The following is a 23,865-nucleotide window of genomic DNA, read 5'->3' as shown; positions in this document are numbered from 1 at the left end:
TCTATTTAATTCTCTAATATCTCTTACTCTTGATGGTGTTAAGAAAATAAAATAATATAAAATGACTATCTTACACCTAAATTTCTTTTCCTTTTTCTAATCTTAAAATAAAATAATTTCTGAAATATCTAAAGTTACTAATATTTGCCTTAAAAAAAAGATTTGATAATGATTTTAAAGACCATGCATAGTTAAAAAAGGTCGCTGTCACCTCTCGGTAAGAGATATTCGAGTTCTTTAAGACGCTTAGCGTGCACCGGCGAGGTGGCTAGGTTCACGTATAAAGTTATCCCACGTCTGGAATAGGAATAGCGGACGCGAGTTATCCGAGGGGGGGTTGTAAGTTGTAACTTTAGCTGTATAGCAGCAGCTCGGCGACCGAAGTTATCTATCCGACAGGATCTCTGCGGAGATGCGCTGTGGCGCGCGCTCCCACGCCTCTCCTCTGTGTAATCCTTTCATTGCAAACCGGAATTTGTTATCCACGAGGTAGAATAGTGGCGCCCGATATTCCGATGCCTTTTTCTCTGATCCTCGCCAATTCCTCGGACAACAATTCGGCTCTTTAATTTTTTTTGGAGTTTACTTGTCTTTTGTACCGATCAAACCGTTGAAGTTTTTTATTTTATTTTAATACCAACCATTTTTAATACCTTACATATACTATTTATAGCTCACTCAACTCAAGTTTGGCTCTTTGTATTTTATTACGAATGCAATCTAATCATTAGATGCGTATGAACAATGGAATAATGTGGATTCGAATAGGCCAACAGTATTGAAAATAATCATAATTTAGTCTAATTTTATTGGAATATTAAATATATAAAAAATTATATAATTGCTGTGGAATTGTTTTTATAGTATCATAATTACCACTATATTATTTAAAATATAAATCTAATTAATTATAATTAAAACTCAACTTAAATATAAAGAATTATTTTACCATTATATGAATGGTTTAATGTATTTTAGGTTAGATAGGAAAATTTTTATTATTTTTTTAGTATAGTAAAGTTAATATAGGAATTTAGTTAAGTTTATTTAATAGAATCAACATTAGAGTGGATAGCGTAATTTATACTTATTTAAAAAAAGAGTTTAAATTATAAATATTTAAAAAGATAGGGTATTAAATATAAATTTTTTTAAAAGAAAAACAAATTTAGTCCAACGAACTTTAGAGAGTACCGATCGCCGAGTTATTCGGCACAACAAAACGACAAAATTCTCCTCCACCACCATAATTCCATAAATACCCCTCCTCCCCCCCCCCCCCCCAACCCCATAAAAAACATACCAATTTCCAAGAACACCCCCGCCAAAGAATGAAAATTCCTCTCACAGCCCCCCGTCCGCGACTCCCCACCTCACTTCCACCACCCCCATGTGACCACACTTTCCATCCCGTACACTTCTCTGTACAAAAATCCCCAGCACCAGAGAGAGAGAGCGAGCCAAAGAAGTGAGAAAAAAAAAGAAAGTGCAGAGAGAAAGTGTAGATAAAGAGGAAAAGTGGGCATCTTCTTCCCTCGTATTTGTCTGCTCTCTTTTACCGTATTATGATACTCCAATATTAACCCACTTCTCCTTACTCCTTACCCTCCTACTAGCCATATAACCAACCATACCCTTTTGCCTCTTCCTCCAAAGACTAGTCTCCATCACCCCATTCCTCCTTGTAGCTAGCTTCTTTATAAGAAAGAGAGGGAGCTAACTCTCCTTTTGGGCTCTTTTGCGAGTTGGGTCTCTTTGTTTGGAGAAGATGGCTGTGGTTGTGGCTGCGTTGGAGGCTGGGTTGGTACTCCAAGGTGGGAAGAGGAGGGTGCGTAGCCTTTACTGGAAGCTGAGAGCAGAGATCAGGAGGCAGGTGGGGATGGGAAGAGAGAAGAACAAGCAGAGGTTTAGCTTTCACTATGATCCTTTTAGCTATGCTCTTAACTTTGATGATGGTTGCTCTGCTTTCCGCTACTGAGGACTACTAATGTGGATGCAGGGATGTCTTTATCTCTATATTTTGCTCTTCTTTTGGGTTTAGTGAGGATGTATAGGAGAACAGAGGGGGGTTATTTTGTAATGGGGGAGCTTATGATGCCTAATAGTTTTTTGGTGTTTTAGCTCGGTAGTACTTTGTTGATGTTTTAATTTGATCGAGCTTGTTCTTTTTGTTGGGCTTCCAAGTAATTAACCAATAGATACACTTTTGGATAGAGAAAATGTCACTCCTCAAGTCCTTCCAAAGAGGCTTTGCTTTGGAACCATCACTCGAATCTTTTGTTTGGAGAGTACTGTAGTTGTTAAGTCTCTCCAATGGAAATTGTAGGTACTAATTGTTATCAGTAGTTGATGTCTTAGTCCCATCCCATCAGCCACTCGAGACTTGCAATTCTTGGGCCTTTTTTCTTCTCTAATCTATGAGACAATTCCTGGCATAATTATTTGGTATCCAAGCATTTACAATAAAGGAATGAGAAGTGAGACACTCTCGTTAAAAAGGAGAAAATGAGGTGGATATAGAGGTGGCACAGTTAATGCTCGACAACTTTGCTTGTTGCTGTATAGGTTAATAAATACAGCAACTGCAGTGCTATATTAACCTGGAAGCAGAGGAGCAGAACAGAGGGAATCCCAGACCGAGTTATGATGGCTGTATTGATTAATATATTTTAATGTCTCCAAGCTGATGTTGCAGCAGCTGCAGTGCTATATTAACTAACTGTAACTGTATAGATATAACCAGGCATGGTCTGTGATAGCTCTGTTGTTTATATGTTGCATGTCGAACCTGCACGACATTTATGTTAATAGATGTAACTCTATTTTGCTAGATCTAATATTTTTGTGGCATATTTATTAAAAAATATTTTTTTAAAATATGAATTGAATGAAAATTTTGAATTCCCTAAAATTTTAAAAATTTAATAGTCATCATGTAAATTCATTTAAATAATTTATACAAAATAAAATTTGGTATCATATTAACACCATAAAAAATAAATTACACTTGAATTTTATAGATTAAATTTCTCATAAATTTTTTTTTCTAAATTTTAAAATCCAAAATTATTGTCAAAATTGATGTACGAGCATGCCAGATTAACTGCATTCAACTAGATTTTTGTTTTAAATTATTAAGCTATTATCAATTAATTGATGTGTTGAATTATATTTTTAGTTAACTATTATTATATCTTTAATAAAAAGAAGTTATTTATAACTTACCTAAAGATAAAATGCTCTAATATATAGTTTAATATGCATATTCAAACTAAAAATATGTATAAAGATTCTCAAAAATATATCATAGGCGTGACGTGTTGGGCCATCCTTGATCTCTCTGCCCATTTGAGTGCTGGAAGAAGGTTTGCCATTTGGCCAGAAGCCCTCTCATCTCTCTAGCTATTTGGGCTAGAAAAGCATCTGCTAATTGGCCCCAAGGATCAAAAGTTTGTGTACCTCTAGCCTCTTCAGTAACCCAAGCTACCTCTCTATCTCTTGAACAATATATGCTCAAAAGCAAAGCTAGATCTGGAGTAACTTTTCATTCAAAATCAAAAGCTGTTTACATTCATCATAACTGTAAAAGATTCTCGTTTAGATTTTGATAATCAGAACTCACTCATTCAACCAATTGCTATAATTTGTTTCCTGGTAGTAAAGACAACAGAGATGACACCTTCTCTTAATCATGCAGATGGCTTGCCTACCAGTTGTTGACTACCTTAATTACATCCACAGCTTTTTCCATCTGCATTCCTCGGCTACCTTTAACCAAAACAACATCACCTCCAGCCAGTTCTTTTGTTATGCTATGGGAAAGCATTGCTGAATCACAAGCACAGATTACATTACCCTTCCCAAATATATTCAACTTTTCAGCAGCTGCAGTGAATCTCTTGCCTGCCAGCATGACTAATGCAATACTGGGATCAACACAAAGTTTCAGTACTCGCTCGTGAGCATCAGCCTCTGCCGCACCCAGTTCTAGCATATCTCCCAGTATTGCAACTCTTTTACCCATGCAATCCATTGATTTTAGCATGTTGATAGCTGCACTCATGCTAGAAGTGTTAGCATTGTAAGTGTCATTGATGATCGTAATGCCGTTTTCAGTAACCTCCATCTCTGATCTCATGCTAACAGGTCTGAATCTTGATAAGGCTTCCCCAATTTGGGTAAGAGGTATTCCAAGTGAAAGTGCAACTGCTGCAGCAGCACAGGCATTCATAGCTAAGTGCAGACCAGGGGAGGCGATCTTAAATTCAACCCTGAAATTGAAAAACACACATGTAATAACCAAGTATAGCAGGGAAAAGAATTGGGCTTGATCTGCTTTGGATGAGAAAGAAATTTGTAATAGATATGAGATGTGAAGTGGAACATCAAACAGTAGTAGCAAGAGTTCGGAAATTTGACTAAGTTAGATAGTCTATGTCCAGTTGACAGATGAGTTAAAAGGATGATAAAAGTTTGATGAAGAGACACATTTTGATATATAAGTGTCTTGACTCTAACCCAATTATGTTGAGAAGTGAAAAATAATAATATGCTACCAAAGAAGAATCACAGATTGTAAATGTTTCTTCTTGCTTAGCAATGCCTTTTGAAACCTATCTAAAAGGTCGAAATAGATCCTAATGATGCTTCTTGATAGTAAATAATATAAGGACAGTACAAACTATCAGTGTTGGGAAGAAAGACAAATTGATAAATTTAAATACTTAGCTAATATCAGCTCAATTATTGCTCAGAGTAGGACGTGATCTATAGCTACTAGGCATGGATAATGAACAACCCAAACTTGAATAGCCTGCACTAGCATAAAAATGTTAAAACCCCAATTGATTTGACAAAATCTTGGTAGAGCAGGCTCAAGTAGTAAATTCTTCAAGTTCAAAAACCAATCTTTTCTCTTTTCAGTTTAAAATTTATACATGCTAAAACAAGCATTAGCATTCAAGTATCCAGATCAGCTTGGCTGTAAGCAGCCTATGAGGACTGCAAAAAATTCTATAGGAGAGCTGTAGCATCTTCCTTGTCAACTCAAGTGTAGATATAAGAGCTGCTTCAAATTTAGCAAATCCACGTGTGGACAACAGAATACAACAAATCTTGGAAAATAAGGGTGCCTAGTTTCGAGAATGTTGTGTCACTTCACTCCATGATGGATAATTAACTGAAATACATGAAGTTAGGAATTGATTGTGCAATCCACTACCAAATCTGATTAGGCTAAGTCCAATAATTTTGGTACTGTATAGTCTGTGTAAAACTGTAAATACTGATTTCAGGTTCCTTTGGTAATTTATCTTCGAATGAAATTTATCCTGTCCATTTGTTGTCAGTTTTTTTTCTCTCTAGGACATTTAGTTTGCCATCAATTATCCTCTTTGTATCAGAGATAGCAGAAACAGAAAAGAAACTTACAGCTCTGGAGTTATTCCACTTGGTCCTGAAAACTGATTCTCATACAAATGCATCTTACTTTCTAGGACAACACGAACAGAACAACCTCCATCAACACATTCAGCTGATGCCAAACGGACATCACATCCTCTTTTTCGCCCAAAGAGCACCTAATAGCAAGTGAAGAACTAGGCTTAAGAGTCAAACAGAAGAAATCTGCTTCGAATTTTGATACTTCATGTGCAGCAGGACAGACATGAGTAAAATTTATTAATTTTATTCCAGTAGTATACTGGAGACGACAATGAAAGATAACTCACACGCAAAAATCTGGTTCTTACGAGGCAATTAGCAACTAACTGCAGACGCATTATCTTGCAGAACAGGCATCAGCTATGCACTTAATAAGTTTGCAAGGTTATTGAAATAAGTGTGATGATATAAAATATCTAACATAAGAGATAAAGAAGACTTCTGGCTATTGTGGTATAATTCTAGCTTCATGCAAAATATCTCTAAATAGCACATCTGCTCTGTATGAGCATTGAGGTACATTTTAATGAGTTGGCAAGAATGGACAAAAGATGCAAAAAAGGCCAGGTGGTGTTAAACATATCATGGGTTTGACAACAACGTAATCAGAGAGCATAATTTATAGCTAATTGTAGGTAAGGAAAATGAAAGCATGGCATAAAATGTTGTTATGGATGGTAGCATTTAAAAGTAAGAATAAGGAGACAAGACCCTACTAAATTATCTGGTTGATTTTATAGGACATCTGCAGTCACATTAACATGTAATAATCACTTATTACTAACTTCTGCTCCAAGAATGCATAGCACGGCACACCCGCAATTGCATTCGATGAAATTATCCACAGATGCCTAATTTGGTAAAGTTCATGGCAATATATAGACAGTTAAAGAACAAGTACATGACTGTTATGAATCTTACCTTCTTAACTCCAACTGGAACAGGAACACCCATAACAAAAGGATCATCAGCATTCAGTACACATATATGCCCCGGTTTCGCCTCTGTGAACAGCTCCCCTTTAGCTCTAGCAACTTCCTCCAAGCTTGTAAATTGATTCATATGACTGTACTCAACGTTCAAAAGCACCCTGACCGAAGGCCGGCACATGTGTGCCATCGTCAAGATCTCCCCTTTCTCCCCTCCCAATCCTAGTTCCACAACCGAGGTTTTTGCATCCCGGGGAATCCCGATCAGCGTCATCGCGACTCCGACCATATAGTTCAGGTTCCCGGGAGTCTGATGCACAATGCCAAGGCTTCCAAGCGCGAGAGCTATCATACTTCTGGTTGTAGTCTTTCCAACACTCCCAGTTAAGCCTACTAAAATGCCATCGAACCTATTTCTAGCGAAAATTGCCATATTATCGAGAGCAACCAATGTATCCCCTTCCACTTTGATGAAGCCTCTCTCCCAATCCTCGCAAACCCTATTCCCGATAACCCCGACGCAGCCCTTATCGGCCAACGCCCGGTCGACGAAATCGTGGCCGTCGAAGTTTTCTCCGGCGACGGCGAAGAACCACTGGCCGGGGATCAGCTTCCGGGTGTCTGTGGAGATGGTTCCGGCAGGGGCAGGGATGACGATTTCTCCATCAACAGCTTCTGCTAGCTCTGAAGCAGTCCACAAGCGCTCGCCTTGGAGCTTTCGACGCCGGAAAGGGCCAAAATGCAAGATTTCGTCGGCGATTGGCAGATTCGTGGCTTGAAGAGTAGAAGACAACCTGTAGATTCCTGGGCGAGAAACTCGGCCATGAACGAAGATCGGCGGTCGTGGTTTCCGGCATTTGGATGTGCCCAAGAACCAATCATTCGAATTGAAAAAGGTGGCATTTTTATAAAGACGAGAGTAATTTTCTTTCAGAAAAGAGTCCACTCCACAAGCCAAGTGAATAGTTCCCATGAGGAAACCTCGAGTAACGAAAAAGGAAGAAGCAAGAGGCCGATTGTTATCAAAACGCAAGGAATCTCGTCCGAAATCTCGCATAACACACTCTTAACTTACGCACAAAGGTTTTCTTCGCTCACAAAAAAAAAAAAAAAGGTGATCGTGCAAAATAGAAAATTAGTTTGGGTTTTAGTGCAAATGCCCCTTCAAATAACGAAAATGTGGAAACATTACGGAGATCTGACGGCTCGCCAGGCTAAAGACGTGCGTTAGATGGAAAAAAAAAGTATCTTTTTATTTACTTTATAATTTAAAATAATATCGATTAGATTTTAAATCCTTCTAGAATTTGGAGTTAAGATGACATTATTCCACTTCCAATCAAATCTAGGGAAATCCAAACCGTGCATCAATAGGAACTCCGCCTTTTCCTTTTTTGGAAGGTAGGGTTTGTTGGGCAGATATTCGATATTGCTGCTTCCCTTTAGATTAAGGAATTAATCCTCTCCTCTCTCTCTCTCTCTCTCTCTCTCTCTCCATTCTGTTAGTGTTTAAGTTAATAATATCTCTGGAATCCTGCCTGGTTTGTTATCTTGTCGATTCGCGCACGAAGTGTTTGAGTAAATCGCCAGCTGAGCCGTACGAAGAATACCTAGAATGTGCAACTCAAACAACTTCGCCAAGGTTAATCTGCTGCTACTTCTGATACTTATACATATATTTTTGCATCCAATTCTTGCTTCTTCTTCTTCGCCGTACAACATAAAAGTAAAGAATAAGAATGTAGATAAAACAAAGTTCGATATCTTAATCTTTAACACTTTGAATCTCCAAAACAAAGTGGTTACTGATGTTGGCGTTGTTCTTCCTTACTTCTTGTTCTTGTTTATTCATCCATAGATTAATACATGGTTTGATATCTTAATCTTTAAAACTGTTTGCATCTTCAAGAACAAAATGGTTAGTGATGTTGGCACTGTTCTTCCTTGCTTCTTGTTCTTATTTATTCATATATAAATTAAAACAAGGTTTCGATATCTTAATCTTTAACTGTTTGAATCTCATTGTTCTTCCTTTATTCATTCATGCATGGATTAAAACAAGCTTCCTCTCATTGGCATGAGATAGACTAACTTATATTGGTCGAGTATAGATTCCTTGACTCCTTTTGATATTATATGCCCAAGAAGGTTGCTGAAAGAGGAACTAGAAGCTCCTCCTGGAATCGGGACCAAGAAAAGGCATTTGAGAATGCGCTAGTAATTCACCCAGAAGGCTGCATTAACCGGTGGGAGAAAATCACGCAGGCTGTTCCTGGAAAAACTGAGGAGGAAATCAAGCTCCACTATTCATTATTGGTTGAAGACATCGACAGAATTGAATCTGACCATGTTCCTTTACCCAATTATGTCAGTCCATTTTATGGTTCATGTAACGATGGCTCTACTATCAGAAAGGGTGAGCATTATAATGAATTTAATGACGATGTGAAGAGAAAAAGGAGGGATCAAGAACGCAAAAAGAGCAGACTATGGACAGAGGAGGAACATAGGTGAAAATGTTTCTAATCTTGCTTTTCTTCAATTCTAATCCTTATCATCACGCAAAATGCCATTTATGCCATTTCATAATTAATAATGGCTTTTCCCTATATCAGCCCTTTTATCATGGTATTTGTTGGTTTTACTAATTTGTGAAGTTGGAGGAGCAAGTTTCTTGGTACTTATATGTACATCAGAAAGAACCTGCCATTTAGCTGAAGTGCTTGCTTTATTTCGGTTCACAATGATGGTTGCTCTGGTTAAATGCCAAGTTAAAAACTTTGAGTTGTAACTACACTTAGTCATAATCAAGAGAGCATATATTTTTGTACTAATTTTTATATCAAGTAAGCATTCCATTTTGCCGCTCTCTTGATTCTTACAAGTTGAAATTCTTCTGTTACTGTTTTTTATATTGTGAGTTCGTGTGTGTGTGTGTGTGTGTGTGTGTGTGTGTGTGTGTGTGTTTCAGCTGATCATGCCAAGTTGTGTGCTGCTATGCTTCTCAAGTTTTGAGCCTCCATAATTTAAATGGTCATATCAAAGCTTTTACTACTTACCGTTTGTTACATGGACACAACGGTGGACATTTCTCCTTATCTTTAATTAATAGCAGTAGTACTTCTACATTTTTGATGAAACACAGGAACTTTCTTCGTGGTCTCGATGTGTTTGGCAAGGGTGACTGGCGTAGCATTTCTAGAAAGTTTGTGACAACAAGGTCACCTGCACAAGTGGCAAGCCATGCACAGAAGTTCTACAACAGGCAAAACTCGTCGATCAAAGACAGAAAAAGATCAAGCATCCATGATATCGCTGATGTGAACGATGGCAATGCGTCTGCACCTCAAGTTCCAGTCACCAGCCAAGCCGATGGTCCAATTATATCTAATAATCAAATTTCAGCCAAGCCTCCTCCCCAGTTTCCAGCTTGTTCTCCTGGTTTAGGTAAAGATGCAGCTACAATTGAACAGCCAGTTGAAACTGTGATTTCTTCAGATGGCACTCCAAACAATCTTCCAATTCTTTGGTGCCCCTATGAGAATAGCTGCAATGAACCATCAAACGCGGCAGAGACATCTCCACTGATAGCAAATCTCAGTACCATACACTGGTTGGATTTGTTTGGTTCCACTTAGAGCAGAACAAGTTATCTGTAATAAATCTGCAGCAATATCACTACTTCAGATTGTTAATAGGGTGTTGCCGATTAGTGTATGAATCGTGTAAATATGATCCGCAGGAGTAGATAATAGTCTTAGAGTTATCTGTTCAATAGTTGATTTGTAAAGACAGCAAATCTAATGGAAAGAATAAAATGTTTTGTGGCAGTACCAATATATTACTGGTAATATACCATCTCAAGTGGTTGTGTTCCACAGCTCTGAAGCATGATTCTTGTATTATGTAGTACTTTGTTTTATCTTAAAAAAAAATCTGCAACTGGCTGAGCCAGCAATATCTGCTACAAAATTAAAGCTGAATTCACCAAGCTTTCTCATGATCATTATATTCAAAAGATAGAGGATTTAGATTAAGGTTTCTTTAACTCTTTTTGTTCTTATTTATCTTAAAAGAGCTTTTTAAATTTGATTTAAAAGCCACTTTTATTATTTTATTCAGAGGAATCTTGATGAGAAATTTATCTTATATTTTAAAAAATAAAAAATAAAGGGTCATAACCTAAGAAAGCCATCATCCACACCATAATGCCAACCAATAGTGATTTGTCAACCTACCATTTGTTGGACCATCAAAATATATCAACAACTTTCTGGGCCCATTTGCACAATTCCACCTACTAGCTAGAAGTTAGAAGGGCAATTTCGTCATTTCGTTCAAAATGGAAACCCTTTTCTTCCGGTTCTTCACTGTGTTATAGAACCCTTTATTAATTCCCGAAAACAACGATTGCTATACTACACGATTTCTCAAAGGAATCGAGAGCCGATTAGGGTTTCTATAACCCTAATCCGGCGAATTCGGACTCGATGGCGGCGGCGGCGGGAGAGGGGCGAGGAGCTATTTGCATCAACGAGGTACTCACGGACGACGAGCTCAGGGCTGTTTTAGCGAAGTTGGAGAGGGAGGAGGAGAAGGACGCGTTTGGGCTCGTTTGCAAGCGATGGCTTCGGATACAGAGCTCTGAGCGGCGGCGCCTCCGGGCTCGGGCCGGGCCCGCCATGCTCCGCGGACTCGCCGGACGCTTCCCCGGCCTCCTCGAACTCGATCTCTCCCAGTCCGTCTCGCGGTCATTTTACCCGGGTGTTATCGATGCTGATCTCGACGTGATCGCATCAGGTTTCCGAAATCTGCGGGCGCTTAACTTGCAGAACTGTAAAGGTGCGATTTTTATGGCTTCTTAGGTAGTTTTGGATCAGATTGTTGCTGGGAATAGAAATTTTCTGCCTATTTTTGTTGTTTAGATGGGTAAAGGCCCGATTTTTGTGCTAATTAAAAATAATCTTATTATCTAAGATCTAGTTCTATAACCTGGAGTTCCTTGTTAAAGGTTTGTTGAGACTGCAGATTAGTTGATGGTTGTCGTTGATGATGAGTGATTTTATTGATTCTTTCAGCTATCACTTTACGGGGCCGTACACTATGGATAATCTCTGCAGGGAAAAATCTATATCTTCCTTTTAGATTTGACTGATGATTGTTTGGTGCTCATGATTTTGGGAGCTTTGTGATGGTTGCTTGTCTGTTGCTGATAACGAGTGCTATATTTCTGCAATTTTTTAAAATTTAGGATGATGAATTGTAGATGTTATTCAGTATCTAAATGTGGCAGTATTTTGTCGTTCTGAAAATAAAGTTTCATCTTAGATCAATTGGTATTAGTGAGAAAACGATGACAAGGCTATTAGATTAATCATCAAACTTAAATATTCATTTTAAGTAGGAATTCCTTTCAGTGGAAGTTTTGCATCTCAATTCAGTATCTGATTTGCTTATAGTGCCCTTGTTGTTTAACAGGTGTAACTGATGTTGGAATGATAACCCTTGGAGATTGCCTTCTTTCCCTCCAATATTTGGATGTCTCTCATTGCAGAAAACTTACAGACAAGGGATTAACAGCTGTGGCATTAGGTTGTCGCAGTTTGAAAAGATTATACCTTTCTGGCTGCAAATCAGTTACTGATAATCTGTTATGTGCTCTATCCACGAGCACTTTGCAACTAGAAGAGCTAGAACTAGCAGGATGCAACAAGATAACTGATTCTGGCCTCTCTAGTCTAGCCAATGGGTGTCACCATATCAAATGTTTAGATGTTAGCAAATGCAGCAAGGTTGGGGATGTGGGAGTCTCTAGAATTGCTGAGGTCTCTTCATCATCTTTGATGTCACTAAAGCTGTTGGACTGCTACCGTGTTGATGATAAATGCATTTTTGCCTTGGCCAAGTCATGCCACAACCTCAAAACTCTTGTCATTGGTGGCTGTCGAGACATTACTGATGAGTCCATAATATCCCTAGTCCTTGCGTGTTGTCACAGTCTGAGGACATTACGGATGGACTGGTGTTCAAACATTACTGACTCATCCATGAGATGCGTGCTGTCAAATTGCAGATATCTTGTGGCTCTTGACATTGGGTGTTGTGACAAACTAACAGATGGGGCATTTCAAGTTCTAGGAACACAAGGATTTGAGTCACGGTTGAAGGTTTTGAAGGCCAGTAATTGCCTGAGGATCACAGTTGCAGGGGTTGCTATGGTATTACAGTGCTCCAATGCATTAGAATACCTTGACGTCCGGTCATGCCCACATGTTACAAGACTTGGATGTGAGCAAGCTGGATTGCAGTTTCCTCTGTGCTGTAGAATAAACTTCGATGGCAGCTTATCGGAGAGTGAAGGGATGATTGATGTATACTTCTAAAGCCAGGCCAGGATTAGGAAATCCTCCCAGACATCTCCGGGTGCTTATCAATGGACTGATGCCTCATACAACTATATAAATTATGTTGATATCTATTATATCATACTGCATCCTTGGAACAAAAAGGAATGCGCAGTTCAGCTTCTGTATATGTATATTCTCAGGTATCCTGACACTCTCGTGTCCTTTTTATGATGATCTGTACATACTAGGCTTGCTTTAGGAGCTGAATAGATGATAATGGAATTGGAGGCATCTTTTTTTATTTTATTTTCAACAGTATTCTTGATTGTATGTAGCAAATGGATCCTGAAATGACTCATGCCTCATGCAACTATATAATTGCAACTAGGTGCAACTAAACTCACAAGGATGAGCAAACAGAGAAGCCATGCCAGTCTTTGATGGATATCGGGTTGAGGAAGTTACTTGCACGGTTGACCCACTACGGTCAAAAGAAGATTGAGATCCTTTCAAATTTCTTCTAAAAACTGCATCTTATTCTTATCGACATAGAACTCAATTGTTAGGAATTGAGCATATCTTATTTTAAACAAATTAAATTTGGAAAATGTTTCTTTACTTTTGATGTCTCCCTGTGATGTTTTATTTATACAAATTATACTCTAAATTTTAGAAATTCATAAAAGGAAAAGTTTTCAGTCTCAAAAAAGGATCTGGTGAATTTAGAGTAGTAAAATTACTTGTACGAGAGAGAGAGAGAGAGAGAGAGAGAGAGAGAGAGAGAGAGAGAGAGAGAGAGAGAGAGAGAGAGAGGTGTTCATGGTGTGTTACAGCCTCTCCAAGAACCGACGCTGCTCGGACTCTTGGCGTTGCAGCCTGAGGTGGTCGTGGTGTTTCTTGATCATCGTCTCCGCCCGTCCGAACAACTCCTCGCGGCCGACCACCAGCGTATCCCTCCTCCTCCACCCGACCTCCTCCCTTCCTATTAATCCCTTATCCATCGCCGACTTCTCCTTGAAAGTTGCCGACTTTTTCAACCCCACCTCTGTCGCCTCCTCCCCTACTCTTTGCCGCCGCCTCTCCCACGTCTCGCTCTTCGTCAACTGCGCCGGCCTACTCGTGGCATCCGTGGACACCTCATGCGGGGCGCAGCCACTCGGTGGCTCGGCTTCGGGGGAGACGAAGGACGATGGGTCAGGTGGGGGCAGGGAGGGGTCGTCGGCGGCGCGTTTGGCTGCGGAGAGACGCCAGATGACGAACACGATGACGTTGGCGGTGAGCCAGAGAGCGCGCGGGGAGGACTGCAGAAGGTGGTGGAGGAGGAGGAGAGTGGCGGCGTAGAAGACGGCGAGGATCGCCGAGTGGACACTGATGAGTTTCTGGGACCATGACAGCACGGACGCCACCGCCGGCATTGCTAGAGAGAGAGAGAGTTCAAATGAGAGGGGAAGAGAAAGTGGTTATTTAAAGGAGGGTGGAAGTGGAAAGATGGAGGATGGCAAGGAATGCAACAAAAATCTTAGGGAGGAGGTAGGAAGCATGGAAAAAATGTTGTATATTGTACAGTAATTTTACGTATTTAGTTGAGTATTTTTTTTATCAAATTAGCCGTTCTCAAAAATATATTTATCCAAATAGTTCACTTCTTAAACTTATTAGCTAAAATGGTATACACATAGACTCCACACATCGCATTTTACATGTGTAGTTCATCTTAATAATATAAAAATATGTGAGGATAATGAGGTGGGCCGTGAGATTATTTGGATGTCAATCTAATATTTTCTTTAGTTTATTTAATTAATATAAAAAACTTCTAATTTATCTAATTAACAGATAATATATAAATCTTGAAATATCTTTCTCATTATTTATATATATATTTAGATGCTATTTGATTTGTGCATACCAGATGATTATTTATAAATTACTTATATATATTTTAAAAGTTATATACAAAATCTTATCATAAGTAGAAAGTGTGATAGGGGTATATATATTTTCTAAACAAGATTTTTAGTATAATTAATCTATTTATTTATAGTTAATAACTAAATATAAATTTTTGAATAAATTTATTTGAGATAATTATTAAATTTTATAATTAAACAATAAAATTTATCTAAAATTCTAGATGTACTTTATTTATATTTAAGAGGTGTTTATAAAATTATCCTTAAAAGACATCGATAAAAATAAATTAAAACAAAAGCTCTGAACTCTTTAGTGCTTCACAACTTCCATTAAACAGCTTTCCGTCTCCATCTCTACTAGACTTTGAACCAATTAATCTCCCGACGGCTGTGGCCACTGACGTTGGGTTGGAGCCACCTCTCCTCTATCTAATTCTCCTTTCTTAGATTCTTCGCTAAAAATTTAATTAAAAGAAGATCTTTAACGTGGGGCCATTAGAAGGTCGTAGTTCGTCGGCCGGTGCCTTTGTTTAAAGTTTTGGTGGACGAACACTGAAGGCACGGTTGGTCTACAAGCTAAGCAACATTTGGTGGCCCCTTTGCTATCATATCATTTTTTTTTTTTTCTTGTCTAATATATATCACTCCCATGCATTTCAGGTGTAGTTTCTCCTCTATCTCTCTCCAGATCTCCTCTTCCTTCCACTTCCTTCCTTAATTTGTAAGGAATAACACTGCGGAAAAAGAACACTTTTATCTTTACGGAGGTGAGAGCTTGAAGATGGATGGAAGAAAATCCACACTGTTGCCACTGTCAGGAAAGGAGAAAAAAAGGATGCGTGCATTATATGGATCTTATCTTTATTAGTTATTTATTTTGTAATCAATCTCTAGGTTAAGTGGTAGTGTCAGCAACACAGAAATTGACATAAAGTTACAGTAGTTTTGGAAAGGCATGTGATGGTCTGAAACTACTGAAATGAAAAATGAAATATTACATTTGGTTAATGAGAGAGAGAGAGAGAGAGAAATTGTAGCATTATCACAGTTTGTGTTATAGTAGATAACCCTTCCTTCTAAGTTTTCTTAAAAATATAGGTTCCATGACTACTTCTGTGTTGAAGTATTTTGATCGATCCAAGAAGTAAATTTAATTTATATTTTAAAAATTTTATATTTTTTTGGTAATAGATTCGAACTTAAAATTTATGTTCTGATACCATGTTAACAAAACTTACTTAACAATTTGCTCTCAATCAAGGCTCGTACTTAAGATTACATAACTAAACCAACAAAATAGTCAAGATGGAATTTACTTCTTCTATGTTTAATTAGGCTAATTGGATAAGCTTGAAGGCCGTCTGTGGATAGAATTCAATGATAAGTTCCTGCTAATGGTGGATTTTCTCATGTTAAACAAATCAATAGGAAAGTGATTGATGTTTAGGGTTTGGTAATGTCTGAGTAGAGGGAGAATGTGGGTGGTAACCCACAATGAGTTAGGGCTAATGAGTAGGACGGTTGTTTGCAAATGTGGTAAGATAATATAAAACTCCTAGTGGACACAAGTTTAGCGAGGAGAGACAAAAATAATTATAGAATGGAGCCAAAAGAAAGAAGTTTTGATGGTTTTTATTACTCGGTTTTAGGGTTTAGGGTTTAGACTTTAGAATATTCACTTATTGCTTACCATATCATTAATACAAAAGCAAAGTAGAGTTTAAGAAATTAATTTTAAGAAACCTCTCATATATACTATTCTAAAATTTATAATAACATTATCAGTAATAAAGAAAGAAGAAAAAGAAGCACAAGAAAAGTGAATCATGGATTTTTTTTTTCTTTTTTTTTTCTGAAAGACATGAATTTCATCTGTCATGCTTCCAGGAAAGTAAAACTTTTAACTAGGTAAGGAGAATTTGTGAAGGTTTTACACCAATTTCAGAAGGGAAAATTGATGAAAACTGCACGTTGGTTATTCTCTATATATCTTAGAGTTTAGTAGCTCCCTTGCCCTTCAATGTGAGACAAGTTTGCTGGTGTCACCTTTAAAGCATCACTTTTGTTAAGGATCCACTTTTCCTAAAGTTGTTTCAAACTGTGCAGAAAGAAGCTGCAAAAGAGTAGGTTAGGAATTAACATAGACTTCTTATGATATATCTATCTATCTATCTATCTATCTACTCAATCATTTAAATCCCCACAGAAGACCCCAGTTACTACCTTAGATAATTCTCTAAAGAGAAAAGTTCCTCCTATTCAGATATTATCACAAACAAGAAAGGCACTATAGATCAGTTGCTCATTGAATTGTAAGACTCGAAAACAACTTGGTAAATTCTAAAAGGCAATATCTTAAATTCAGATGTCAGGTTCAGCATAAAATATACTCGCCTCAGAGTTTAATGGGCAGAGAGACAGTTGACAATGAGAATATGATTACTTCATGTATTCATGTTTGAATGATACCATATAATTGTTTCAAGTTTTATATTAGTAATAATTATCTTTTATTTTTATTTTATTTTATGTTACTGAACAAGATCATTTGACAAGAGTCTTTTAAATATTGGCCACATTCAAAAAATGTGGAAGATTAAAATGTACAGAAATTTTGGGAGATTTCTCTTCAAAAAATATCCTTAATTTATGCCTGCGGCAAACAGCAGAAGAATATTGAAGAAAGTAATGCCACCAAGAAACAGTATCAGATATATCAGTATGTTAAGAATATTTTGTTTTTAATCATGTGAGTGCTCAAAGATAATTTATCAGATGAATAACATTATGAAGCATATCATTTACAATATTATTTATTTGATTAAAACCTTCTACCAGATGAGTTCCAAATGTCTATGTTTTTGAATCCCAACTAAGTGACTCATTGCCAATTCATATCCCACTATAAAAAAGAACAGAAACCTTTTCAATTTATACCATGTGGGGGAGACCAGAAAGCTAACGGTCATGTGCAACGTTCCTCTAGTTCAAAAAAATAAATCTTAAAAGAAATAAGAATAGCACTTTGCTCATCTCAAACACCACATAGCTCCAGCTCCATCCAGAAGTAAAAATGATCAGAACCCTGAAGAAGCTCAAGATCTGGTCCAAAATAAAGAGGAGAAAGAAGAAAGCCGATTCATCTCAGCAAACCAACCATTCCCTCCACTGCTGCACTTGCTCGGCCCGGTATCCGCAACCGAGCGCTCCACCTTTGCCACCGTTTTTAAACTTCGACAACTCCAGGGAGACCACCGTGTTGTTTGATCACAATGTGGTGAATTCAGAGCTGCCACCAATTGATCTATTACCTGCTCCTCGTCCAGAGACTACCCATTTGTATACTTCCTATCAGCAATATTTTGTGCCTTCTCCCTTCTATGGAGTGCCAATCCAGCCAGTTTGTGTAACGAGGGGAAGTGGATGCCTTGCTGGTGTTGTTGCATATATCAGTCGTTGCTTGTGCTTCTCATAGTTTTGCTGTAATCAGGAGAGGTACTAATATGGTATCCCATTTACATGGATTTCTTTTGAATCTTTTTGAAAATTACTTTTAGAGGTCATGTAAGAAACCACAAGAGGCTTGAGCCACTCAAGCTCGAAAACCAAGCACTGACATCAGAGTAGCAAGAATGTTTACTATCTTTGTTACGTCGTCTAAGATTCAACTCGTTGAATCATACAGAATAAAAAGAAACATTATCTAGAGTGCAAGGAAGAAGGAAAGATCTCACATGCCAATGGAGAAAATATGTTTTCAAGACATCAACCTTATCAGCACAAAATACTATCCTTGAAGGGGACAAAAACATTTTACAGTGTCTGAGAAAATGTTCAGCAAAACCCAGGCAAGTCGATGTAACCATCTCACATATTAAGAATCATCACGTAATGAGATGCAATTTGATCCTAATATGACCATATAGTACACGCCAAATGCCCAAATATGGCATCTTGAGAATAAAAACAGCAGCTATCTATCTGTCTTCCTCATGAACTTGGGGATGATTGCCTTAGTTTTGCTTGCAATACTACTCCTACCTCATCAGCCAAGTTTTTCTTCTTCGAAGCCATCTGCATTTTGCAATGTAAAGTTAGTCAGCGAGTCAGTAAAGAATAATTGCATAGTAACTTCTTGGTTTTGTTGCACTGTTTGGTCATGCGGATATAGTTTCTTAATTCCATCAACCCAAAATGCATATTAATAAGGTAATTTGCATGTTATTCTCAACATCAGGCACCAGAAGATTGAAGACAAAGCAAATGGCAGTTTAAATATTTGACAGTCTAACATTAAAGGACAAGTTAATAAATATCCATTGGATTTCTTTATAGAAAGACAGAGTATACTGAAATTGCTTCATGCAAGAAAGAAAAGTTAGTACAGATTTAATACTAAATAACCATTTCATGTACTTAAAGTGTCTGCATTAAATTCTAGAGAACTTCTATAATCAGATCTTATAATAATTTTATTTATATTAACAAATTCATGAAAGATGAATTAATATGCAAACAGTTGCAAAGTCCAACAAAACACTGCAAGTTTACTGGAGTAATTGCAGATGGAATCTTTCTCGTATTTCCTAATTGTCCTTTTATAGGTACATTCTGTATGGCGGTGACATCCTCATAATATCATAGTAGCATTTCCTCTTATACATTTTCTTGTCATGCATCTTTTACCGTAAACACCTTATAAACCACAAACTAGTGAGTGACAAGAATACAGTCCACCAATAAGGCAGGTTAATAAGGGCATTCAGGTGTGCCACATCAGCATGTTGATGAGGGCTTATTAGGTTAGAAGTCCATAGTTCTTGGAGTAATTTAGTCGTTAACTAGATTAATTCGAGTCAGGTAGTATGTCAAAGCTCCTTTAACACAGCACTACCATGTACCTAGACAAGAATTCAAAAAACATATGTTGAATCATTAGAATAGTTCATTTGTGATCCAGCTAGCCTTAGAATGGAAGGAAACATACTCCAAGATTAGTTTAGCATCAGTAAAGAAACTAATGCAACATCCACTAGCTCTGGCAGAAAAAAGCTGATCTTGTCAAATCTTTCAGTTGATTATAAGCTTTTATAGAGATACATAATCTTAAGAGCAAGCTGTCCTATGTAAGACAGAATGCAGATTCCACATACAGGCCACTTGTAGTTGGAGATAAAACTAAAGGTTAACAATTCAACAGAGCTAATCGCAGAACTAGAACCGCAGCATATAGCATGAGATCAGATGATTAAGAGGATGTTAAAGATAAGATGGACTTTTTGGGTAGCCTATTAAATGTGAAGCAACTTCCGCTATTTTGCAATGATGTTGCACAATGACTTGCCAAATGACTTTAGCTATGCATATTATGCCAATTGAAGCTAAACTTAACTCACAGATCATTCTTGTTATGTAAAGGTCTCACTCCCTTCTGGCTATATAGCAATTAATACCACCAAATAAATTTTGGATTATCACAACATAATGAATATAATGGGAAGTTTATTTTGATCCAACCGTATGAAAACATGACTCAAAAGTATCGGATGATACTCGAGAGTGCAACATATATCTGACCGTACATACCTCAACAAGTTCATCAAAGTTAGACTTCAGTAGACTGATTTTCCTATCACAATAATCTTTGCCTTCAGCCGTGGTTTTCTGCATTAACCAGAAAAGTAATTAATCTTACCTATCTCAGAAGAAGGATCTGCCAATTAAAAAAGACATATCCATAAATCCATAAAAATAGCACAACAGATGTCAGAAAATAACTATTTACTGTTATACTGTCCATATATTATTGATTTGATTGTTGGATAAGTTTCTCACGCTGCGTTTCTACACCATTAGCAAACAGTTAAAGCTATAGAACAAGGTAGCCTAAACTACAAATTCTTCAGATCAATTAACCATCTTGCATAATAAAAATTCACTTAATAGCCTATTCTTCACTACAGATATATCGGAAAACATACAGCCATACATCAATGAAGCAAACACTGCAAGCAATGATGGTTAAGGATAGCATAACACTAGAAAGGAGCAGCAAGATGGAACCTTTCAGGAATATTAAAGATAAAAGTTTCACCTCGATGAAGTATCCAGTTCCCACATCAACTAGGACCTTCTCAGCATCATCTAGGGTTCCGGGAACGTACAAGGATGCAGTCAAAGGAACCAACAGCTTCTTCCCTACAAAACCAACCAATTCTTTTACCTCAAAAGGGATTCCCAAAACTCGATCAAGGAAACCAAGAACGGGGAGGGAATTAAGATTTGCCTTTGGGACGAAGGGAGAGTTCGTGGAGGGCTGCGGATGCGACCTCGAGGCGGGAGGCGGCGGTGCGAATCTTAGCGAGGCTGTCCTGGAGGAGATTGGCCTCCAGATCTGATTGCTCCTTGAGGGCCTTTAACTGCTCCACGCTCATCTTTTCCATGTCCGATGTCCTAATCACATTTCCTGGCCCACCTCGCGCCGCCGCCATTGATGGTGTTGAGAGAGAGAAAGAGAGACGACGACGGAGGAGGAAGAGATGGCGGAATACCCTCGGAAGAGGGAAATATTATAAGAGGCGAATTAAAATAACCAACAAATAAAAACTACAGAAAAGTTTTCCCAAATGCCCCTATAGCTCAGTGGTAGAGCGTCAGTCTTGTAAACTGAAGGTCTGTAGTTCGATCCTGCATGGGGGCACTTCTCTTTTTCCGTGTTTATTATTTTATTCTTTTTCATCTTCAAGGTTCCAAGCCATATAATAAGCTAATGCTCTAAACTATATATAAAACGTCGCTTGTACCGCATCGTTAAATCGAGTTATACCACCACTCCTTTCGCAGGGTGGCACCAATCATACATAATATATATAACAACACCATGTTTCATATTCTTCTTTTTGTTGCATAAGAGCTACTCTTTTTATGACAAATTGTAGATGCCTACATTGTTTTATTTTTTCCTGCTATCTTGCAAAAAAAAAGATAGGATACACATTTAATATCTATATCCGAATAGTCAGGAAATCATCTGTGAATAAGATATATGGCTTAAATGTGGGTTAAAAGGGACATAATGCTGAAGTGGATAGGATGCTGATGTCTCCTCGACCACAATACAATTATGCAAATACTAGAATAACCAGTCTATGGCAAACCACCTGCCTGCTGAATGGTAACAGTCATGGAGGATGTACACGAACATGATGAAAGACACTAGTTTCGACAAAGAATCAAACGACTACACAAGTTCAAACATGCAGATGCGAAAATGAAGACGGCTGCAAGATCTAGCACTTGATAATGAACTTAAAACATACTGTTATCAACTCCTGCAGCGCTTGAATGATGTGCAACATGCTGAAGCTGGAATTCTGGACGAGATGGAAATTGATGATGATTCCGCACACTGTTTAGAGAAAACTTCTAGATATCTCTGCGTTCATTGATTATGCACCTTGGTTCAAGGCTTTACAACATCACAATCGCCTTAAATATACCAATATGTGAACATCTCCTCTCATGCTCAACAATTGTGCGTGAAGTTAAAAGCAAGCAGTATATAAAGTTATGTCAATATGTGGGAGAGAGAAAGATTGAAACAAATAACATAATCTTGCATTGGCCAACACTTTACATTGAAAAGTGCTAGTAAAGCCTTTACCATGAAGTTCAACTTATCAATCATCACACTTGTCCTAACATATGCAACTCTTACTAGAAGATAACACAAGATTGAAAGCAGCTCCGACCTTTGTACTATGATACAAGATCTTAAACATTTGATGACCCTGATTCTTTCGGTGTTTTTGCAACAATGGAGATAGCATGGAGTCCAGATTTCAGTTCGTCGCCTAAAAGATCATATACCATTCGGTGGCGTTTCACGAGAGTTTGCCCATCAAACTTCGAAGAAACAATCTTAAGGTTAAAGTGGGTCTCACTAGCATTACCCTGGACACCTGCATGGCCAGCATGCTGATAAGAAACATCTTCAATTTCCAGGATGCTCGCTTCCAGGGCAGACTGCAGAGTTTGCTTGATTCTATTAGCTCTTGTTAGCACGGCATTGGCCCCTCGTGCAGCCATCTTTGGTTCAAGCTCCCTGTGGGTCTCGCAAGCACACGCCAAAATTTACAGCTTTTAAATTTTGTAATCATAGACTGAAATATTGAACAAGGTTCGGATATACTCCTTGCTGATTTTTTTTTTTGCCAATCATATTCTCATAAGTCATGTTTTCAGCAAACTACATCAGAAAGCCATTGATCTGGAATTATCATTCAGAGATAATATCAAACTGTAACAGCATCTCACTAGTTGTCATACTAAATCTGCATACTAATAGAAACTCTGGACAAGGCCAAATAAAATAAAATAAATAGACAAAAAGCCCAAAATTTGTATAATGCTATCCTATATCGACTATTCATCAATCATCACTGCCATGTTAAAAGCATCACCCTGAAATTCTTGAAGTATATGAATCCATGATACATAATTTCAACAGACAGGTGGGGGCTTTCGTTTTCCTGGAAACCGTATATTGTGAAATGGAATGATCAAATGAACTAAAACAACAAATAACTACCACTACATAAAATACTTGACCTAGTGATTTACAGGACAATATAGCGCATAATGCGAAGTGATCCACCAACCTGTCATGGAAAGCATCACTAAAGGTACAGATCGAACTATTTTGTTCGTGTCGGAGAATCCCAAAGATATTTAACGGGAAAAGAGCGCATTAATTAGGGTTTCTCTTTTAGTTTTCTGTTTGATTCTTGATCTGGCTTTGGAAAGACGAAATCTTATACATATAGATAAGGAAGCAAAGAGAGAGAGAGAGAGAGAGAGAGAGAGAGAGAGAGAGAGAGAGAAAGAGAGAGAGAGAGAGAGAGGTACTTACAGCTTAGAGGATAGTAATGGCCACTGGATGCGGAGAGGATTTTGGAGGAGAACTGAAACAATTCTGAAGATACGACGACGAAAAGGTTTTATTATTTATATATTTGGATAATTGTGTATTTCGGAAAACTAGTATAAAAAAAAAAAACAAAAGCATTAGTCGTGCGGTGAGCGTGGATCGAACACGCGACCTTCAGATCTTCAGTCTGACGCTCTCCCAACTGAGCTATCCCCGCTGCGTTGAACAGATGATACTTTGTTACAATTTAAATGTATTCATCAATGATTGAAAAAAGCATTCTTAATAAGACTTCTAGTTGACTT

General features: G+C 37.8%; 4 protein-coding genes, 1 long non-coding RNA gene and 2 other non-coding genes across 8 annotated transcripts; 3 read left to right on the top strand and 4 right to left on the bottom strand.

The window, feature by feature from the left end:
• Positions 1-3,510: 3,510 nt before the first annotated feature.
• On the bottom strand, positions 3,511-7,459 carry LOC140785269 (uncharacterized). The gene is made up of 3 exons (XM_073133075.1): positions 6,364-7,459; positions 5,431-5,579; positions 3,511-4,271 (listed from the first exon to the last, which is right to left on the bottom strand). The coding sequence occupies exons 1-3, from the start codon at positions 7,426-7,428 to the stop codon at positions 3,707-3,709; spliced, it is 1,779 nt and encodes a 592-aa protein (XP_072989176.1). The 5' UTR covers positions 7,429-7,459; the 3' UTR covers positions 3,511-3,706.
• Positions 7,460-7,691: 232 nt separating this feature from the next.
• LOC140784493 (transcription factor SRM1-like) lies at positions 7,692-10,222 on the top strand. Its single transcript, XM_073131943.1, has 3 exons — positions 7,692-8,013; positions 8,520-8,881; positions 9,517-10,222. Exons 1-3 carry the CDS (start codon positions 7,987-7,989, stop codon positions 10,007-10,009), a joined length of 882 nt encoding a protein of 293 aa, XP_072988044.1. The 5' UTR covers positions 7,692-7,986; the 3' UTR covers positions 10,010-10,222.
• A 548-nt stretch (positions 10,223-10,770) lies between these two features.
• Positions 10,771-13,336, top strand: LOC140785179 (uncharacterized). 2 transcript variants are annotated; one of them, XR_012108397.1, is made up of 3 exons: positions 10,771-11,213; positions 11,850-12,918; positions 13,107-13,336. XR_012108397.1 is itself a non-coding variant. In XM_073132944.1 (2 exons), exons 1-2 carry the CDS (start codon positions 10,862-10,864, stop codon positions 12,752-12,754), a joined length of 1,257 nt encoding a protein of 418 aa, XP_072989045.1. In that variant the 5' UTR covers positions 10,771-10,861; the 3' UTR covers positions 12,755-13,031. The 2 variants fall into 2 exon arrangements, 1 of the variants encoding a protein (XP_072989045.1); XM_073132944.1 differs by lacking the exon at positions 13,107-13,336 and having other exon boundaries at positions 11,850-13,031.
• Positions 13,337-18,372: 5,036 nt separating this feature from the next.
• On the bottom strand, positions 18,373-21,184 carry LOC140783312 (prefoldin subunit 5). Its single transcript, XM_073130158.1, has 4 exons — positions 20,918-21,184; positions 20,726-20,829; positions 20,218-20,295; positions 18,373-18,705 (listed from the first exon to the last, which is right to left on the bottom strand). Exons 1-4 carry the CDS (start codon positions 21,120-21,122, stop codon positions 18,622-18,624), a joined length of 471 nt encoding a protein of 156 aa, XP_072986259.1. The 5' UTR covers positions 21,123-21,184; the 3' UTR covers positions 18,373-18,621.
• A 75-nt stretch (positions 21,185-21,259) lies between these two features.
• Positions 21,260-21,331, top strand: TRNAT-UGU (transfer RNA threonine (anticodon UGU)). The gene has a single exon. It is a non-coding gene; the product is annotated as a tRNA-Thr (tRNA).
• An 895-nt stretch (positions 21,332-22,226) lies between these two features.
• On the bottom strand, positions 22,227-23,741 carry LOC140784503 (uncharacterized). Its single transcript, XR_012108288.1, has 2 exons — positions 23,543-23,741; positions 22,227-22,735 (listed from the first exon to the last, which is right to left on the bottom strand). It is a non-coding gene; the product is annotated as an uncharacterized lncRNA (long non-coding RNA).
• On the bottom strand, positions 23,705-23,777 carry TRNAF-GAA (transfer RNA phenylalanine (anticodon GAA)). Its single transcript has one exon. It is a non-coding gene; the product is annotated as a tRNA-Phe (tRNA).
• Between the last annotated feature and the right edge of the window lie 88 nt (positions 23,778-23,865).

This window comes from Typha latifolia, chromosome 3 (genome assembly GCF_019914945.1).
Source record: "Typha latifolia isolate L0001 chromosome 3, TyphaL0001v2, whole genome shotgun sequence".
NCBI lineage: Eukaryota > Viridiplantae > Streptophyta > Magnoliopsida > Poales > Typhaceae > Typha > Typha latifolia.
This window is presented reverse-complemented; position numbering and strand designations above follow the sequence as displayed.

What these genes read in the sequence shown, in the direction of transcription:
- LOC140785269 (XM_073133075.1), bottom strand. Translation starts at nt 7,428, where the DNA reads ATGCGAGATTTCGGACGAGATTCCTTGCGTTTTGATAACAATCGGCCT. An exon ending in TTCCAGTTGGAGTTAAGAAG is followed by an intron (nt 5,580 to 6,363) that starts GTAAGATTCATA and finishes ACTTGCTATTAG; the next exon opens with GTGCTCTTTGGGCGAAAAAG. An exon ending in AGTGGAATAACTCCAGAGCT is followed by an intron (nt 4,272 to 5,430) that starts GTAAGTTTCTTT and finishes TTTCAATTTCAG; the next exon opens with GGTTGAATTTAAGATCGCCT.
- LOC140784493 (XM_073131943.1), top strand. Translation starts at nt 7,987, where the DNA reads ATGTGCAACTCAAACAACTTCGCCAAG. An exon ending in ACTCAAACAACTTCGCCAAG is followed by an intron (nt 8,014 to 8,519) that starts GTTAATCTGCTG and finishes ATGCCCAAGAAG; the next exon opens with GTTGCTGAAAGAGGAACTAG. An exon ending in TGGACAGAGGAGGAACATAG is followed by an intron (nt 8,882 to 9,516) that starts GTGAAAATGTTT and finishes GATGAAACACAG; the next exon opens with GAACTTTCTTCGTGGTCTCG.
- LOC140783312 (XM_073130158.1), bottom strand. Translation starts at nt 21,122, where the DNA reads ATGGCGGCGGCGCGAGGTGGGCCAGGAAATGTGATTAGGACATCGGAC. An exon ending in GAACTGGATACTTCATCGAG is followed by an intron (nt 20,296 to 20,725) that starts GTGAAACTTTTA and finishes TGGTTAATGCAG; the next exon opens with AAAACCACGGCTGAAGGCAA. An exon ending in ACTTTGATGAACTTGTTGAG is followed by an intron (nt 18,706 to 20,217) that starts GTATGTACGGTC and finishes TGCAAAATGCAG; the next exon opens with ATGGCTTCGAAGAAGAAAAA.
- LOC140785179 (XM_073132944.1), top strand. Translation starts at nt 10,862, where the DNA reads ATGGCGGCGGCGGCGGGAGAGGGGCGAGGAGCTATTTGCATCAACGAG. An exon ending in TAACTTGCAGAACTGTAAAG is followed by an intron (nt 11,214 to 11,849) that starts GTGCGATTTTTA and finishes GTTGTTTAACAG; the next exon opens with GTGTAACTGATGTTGGAATG.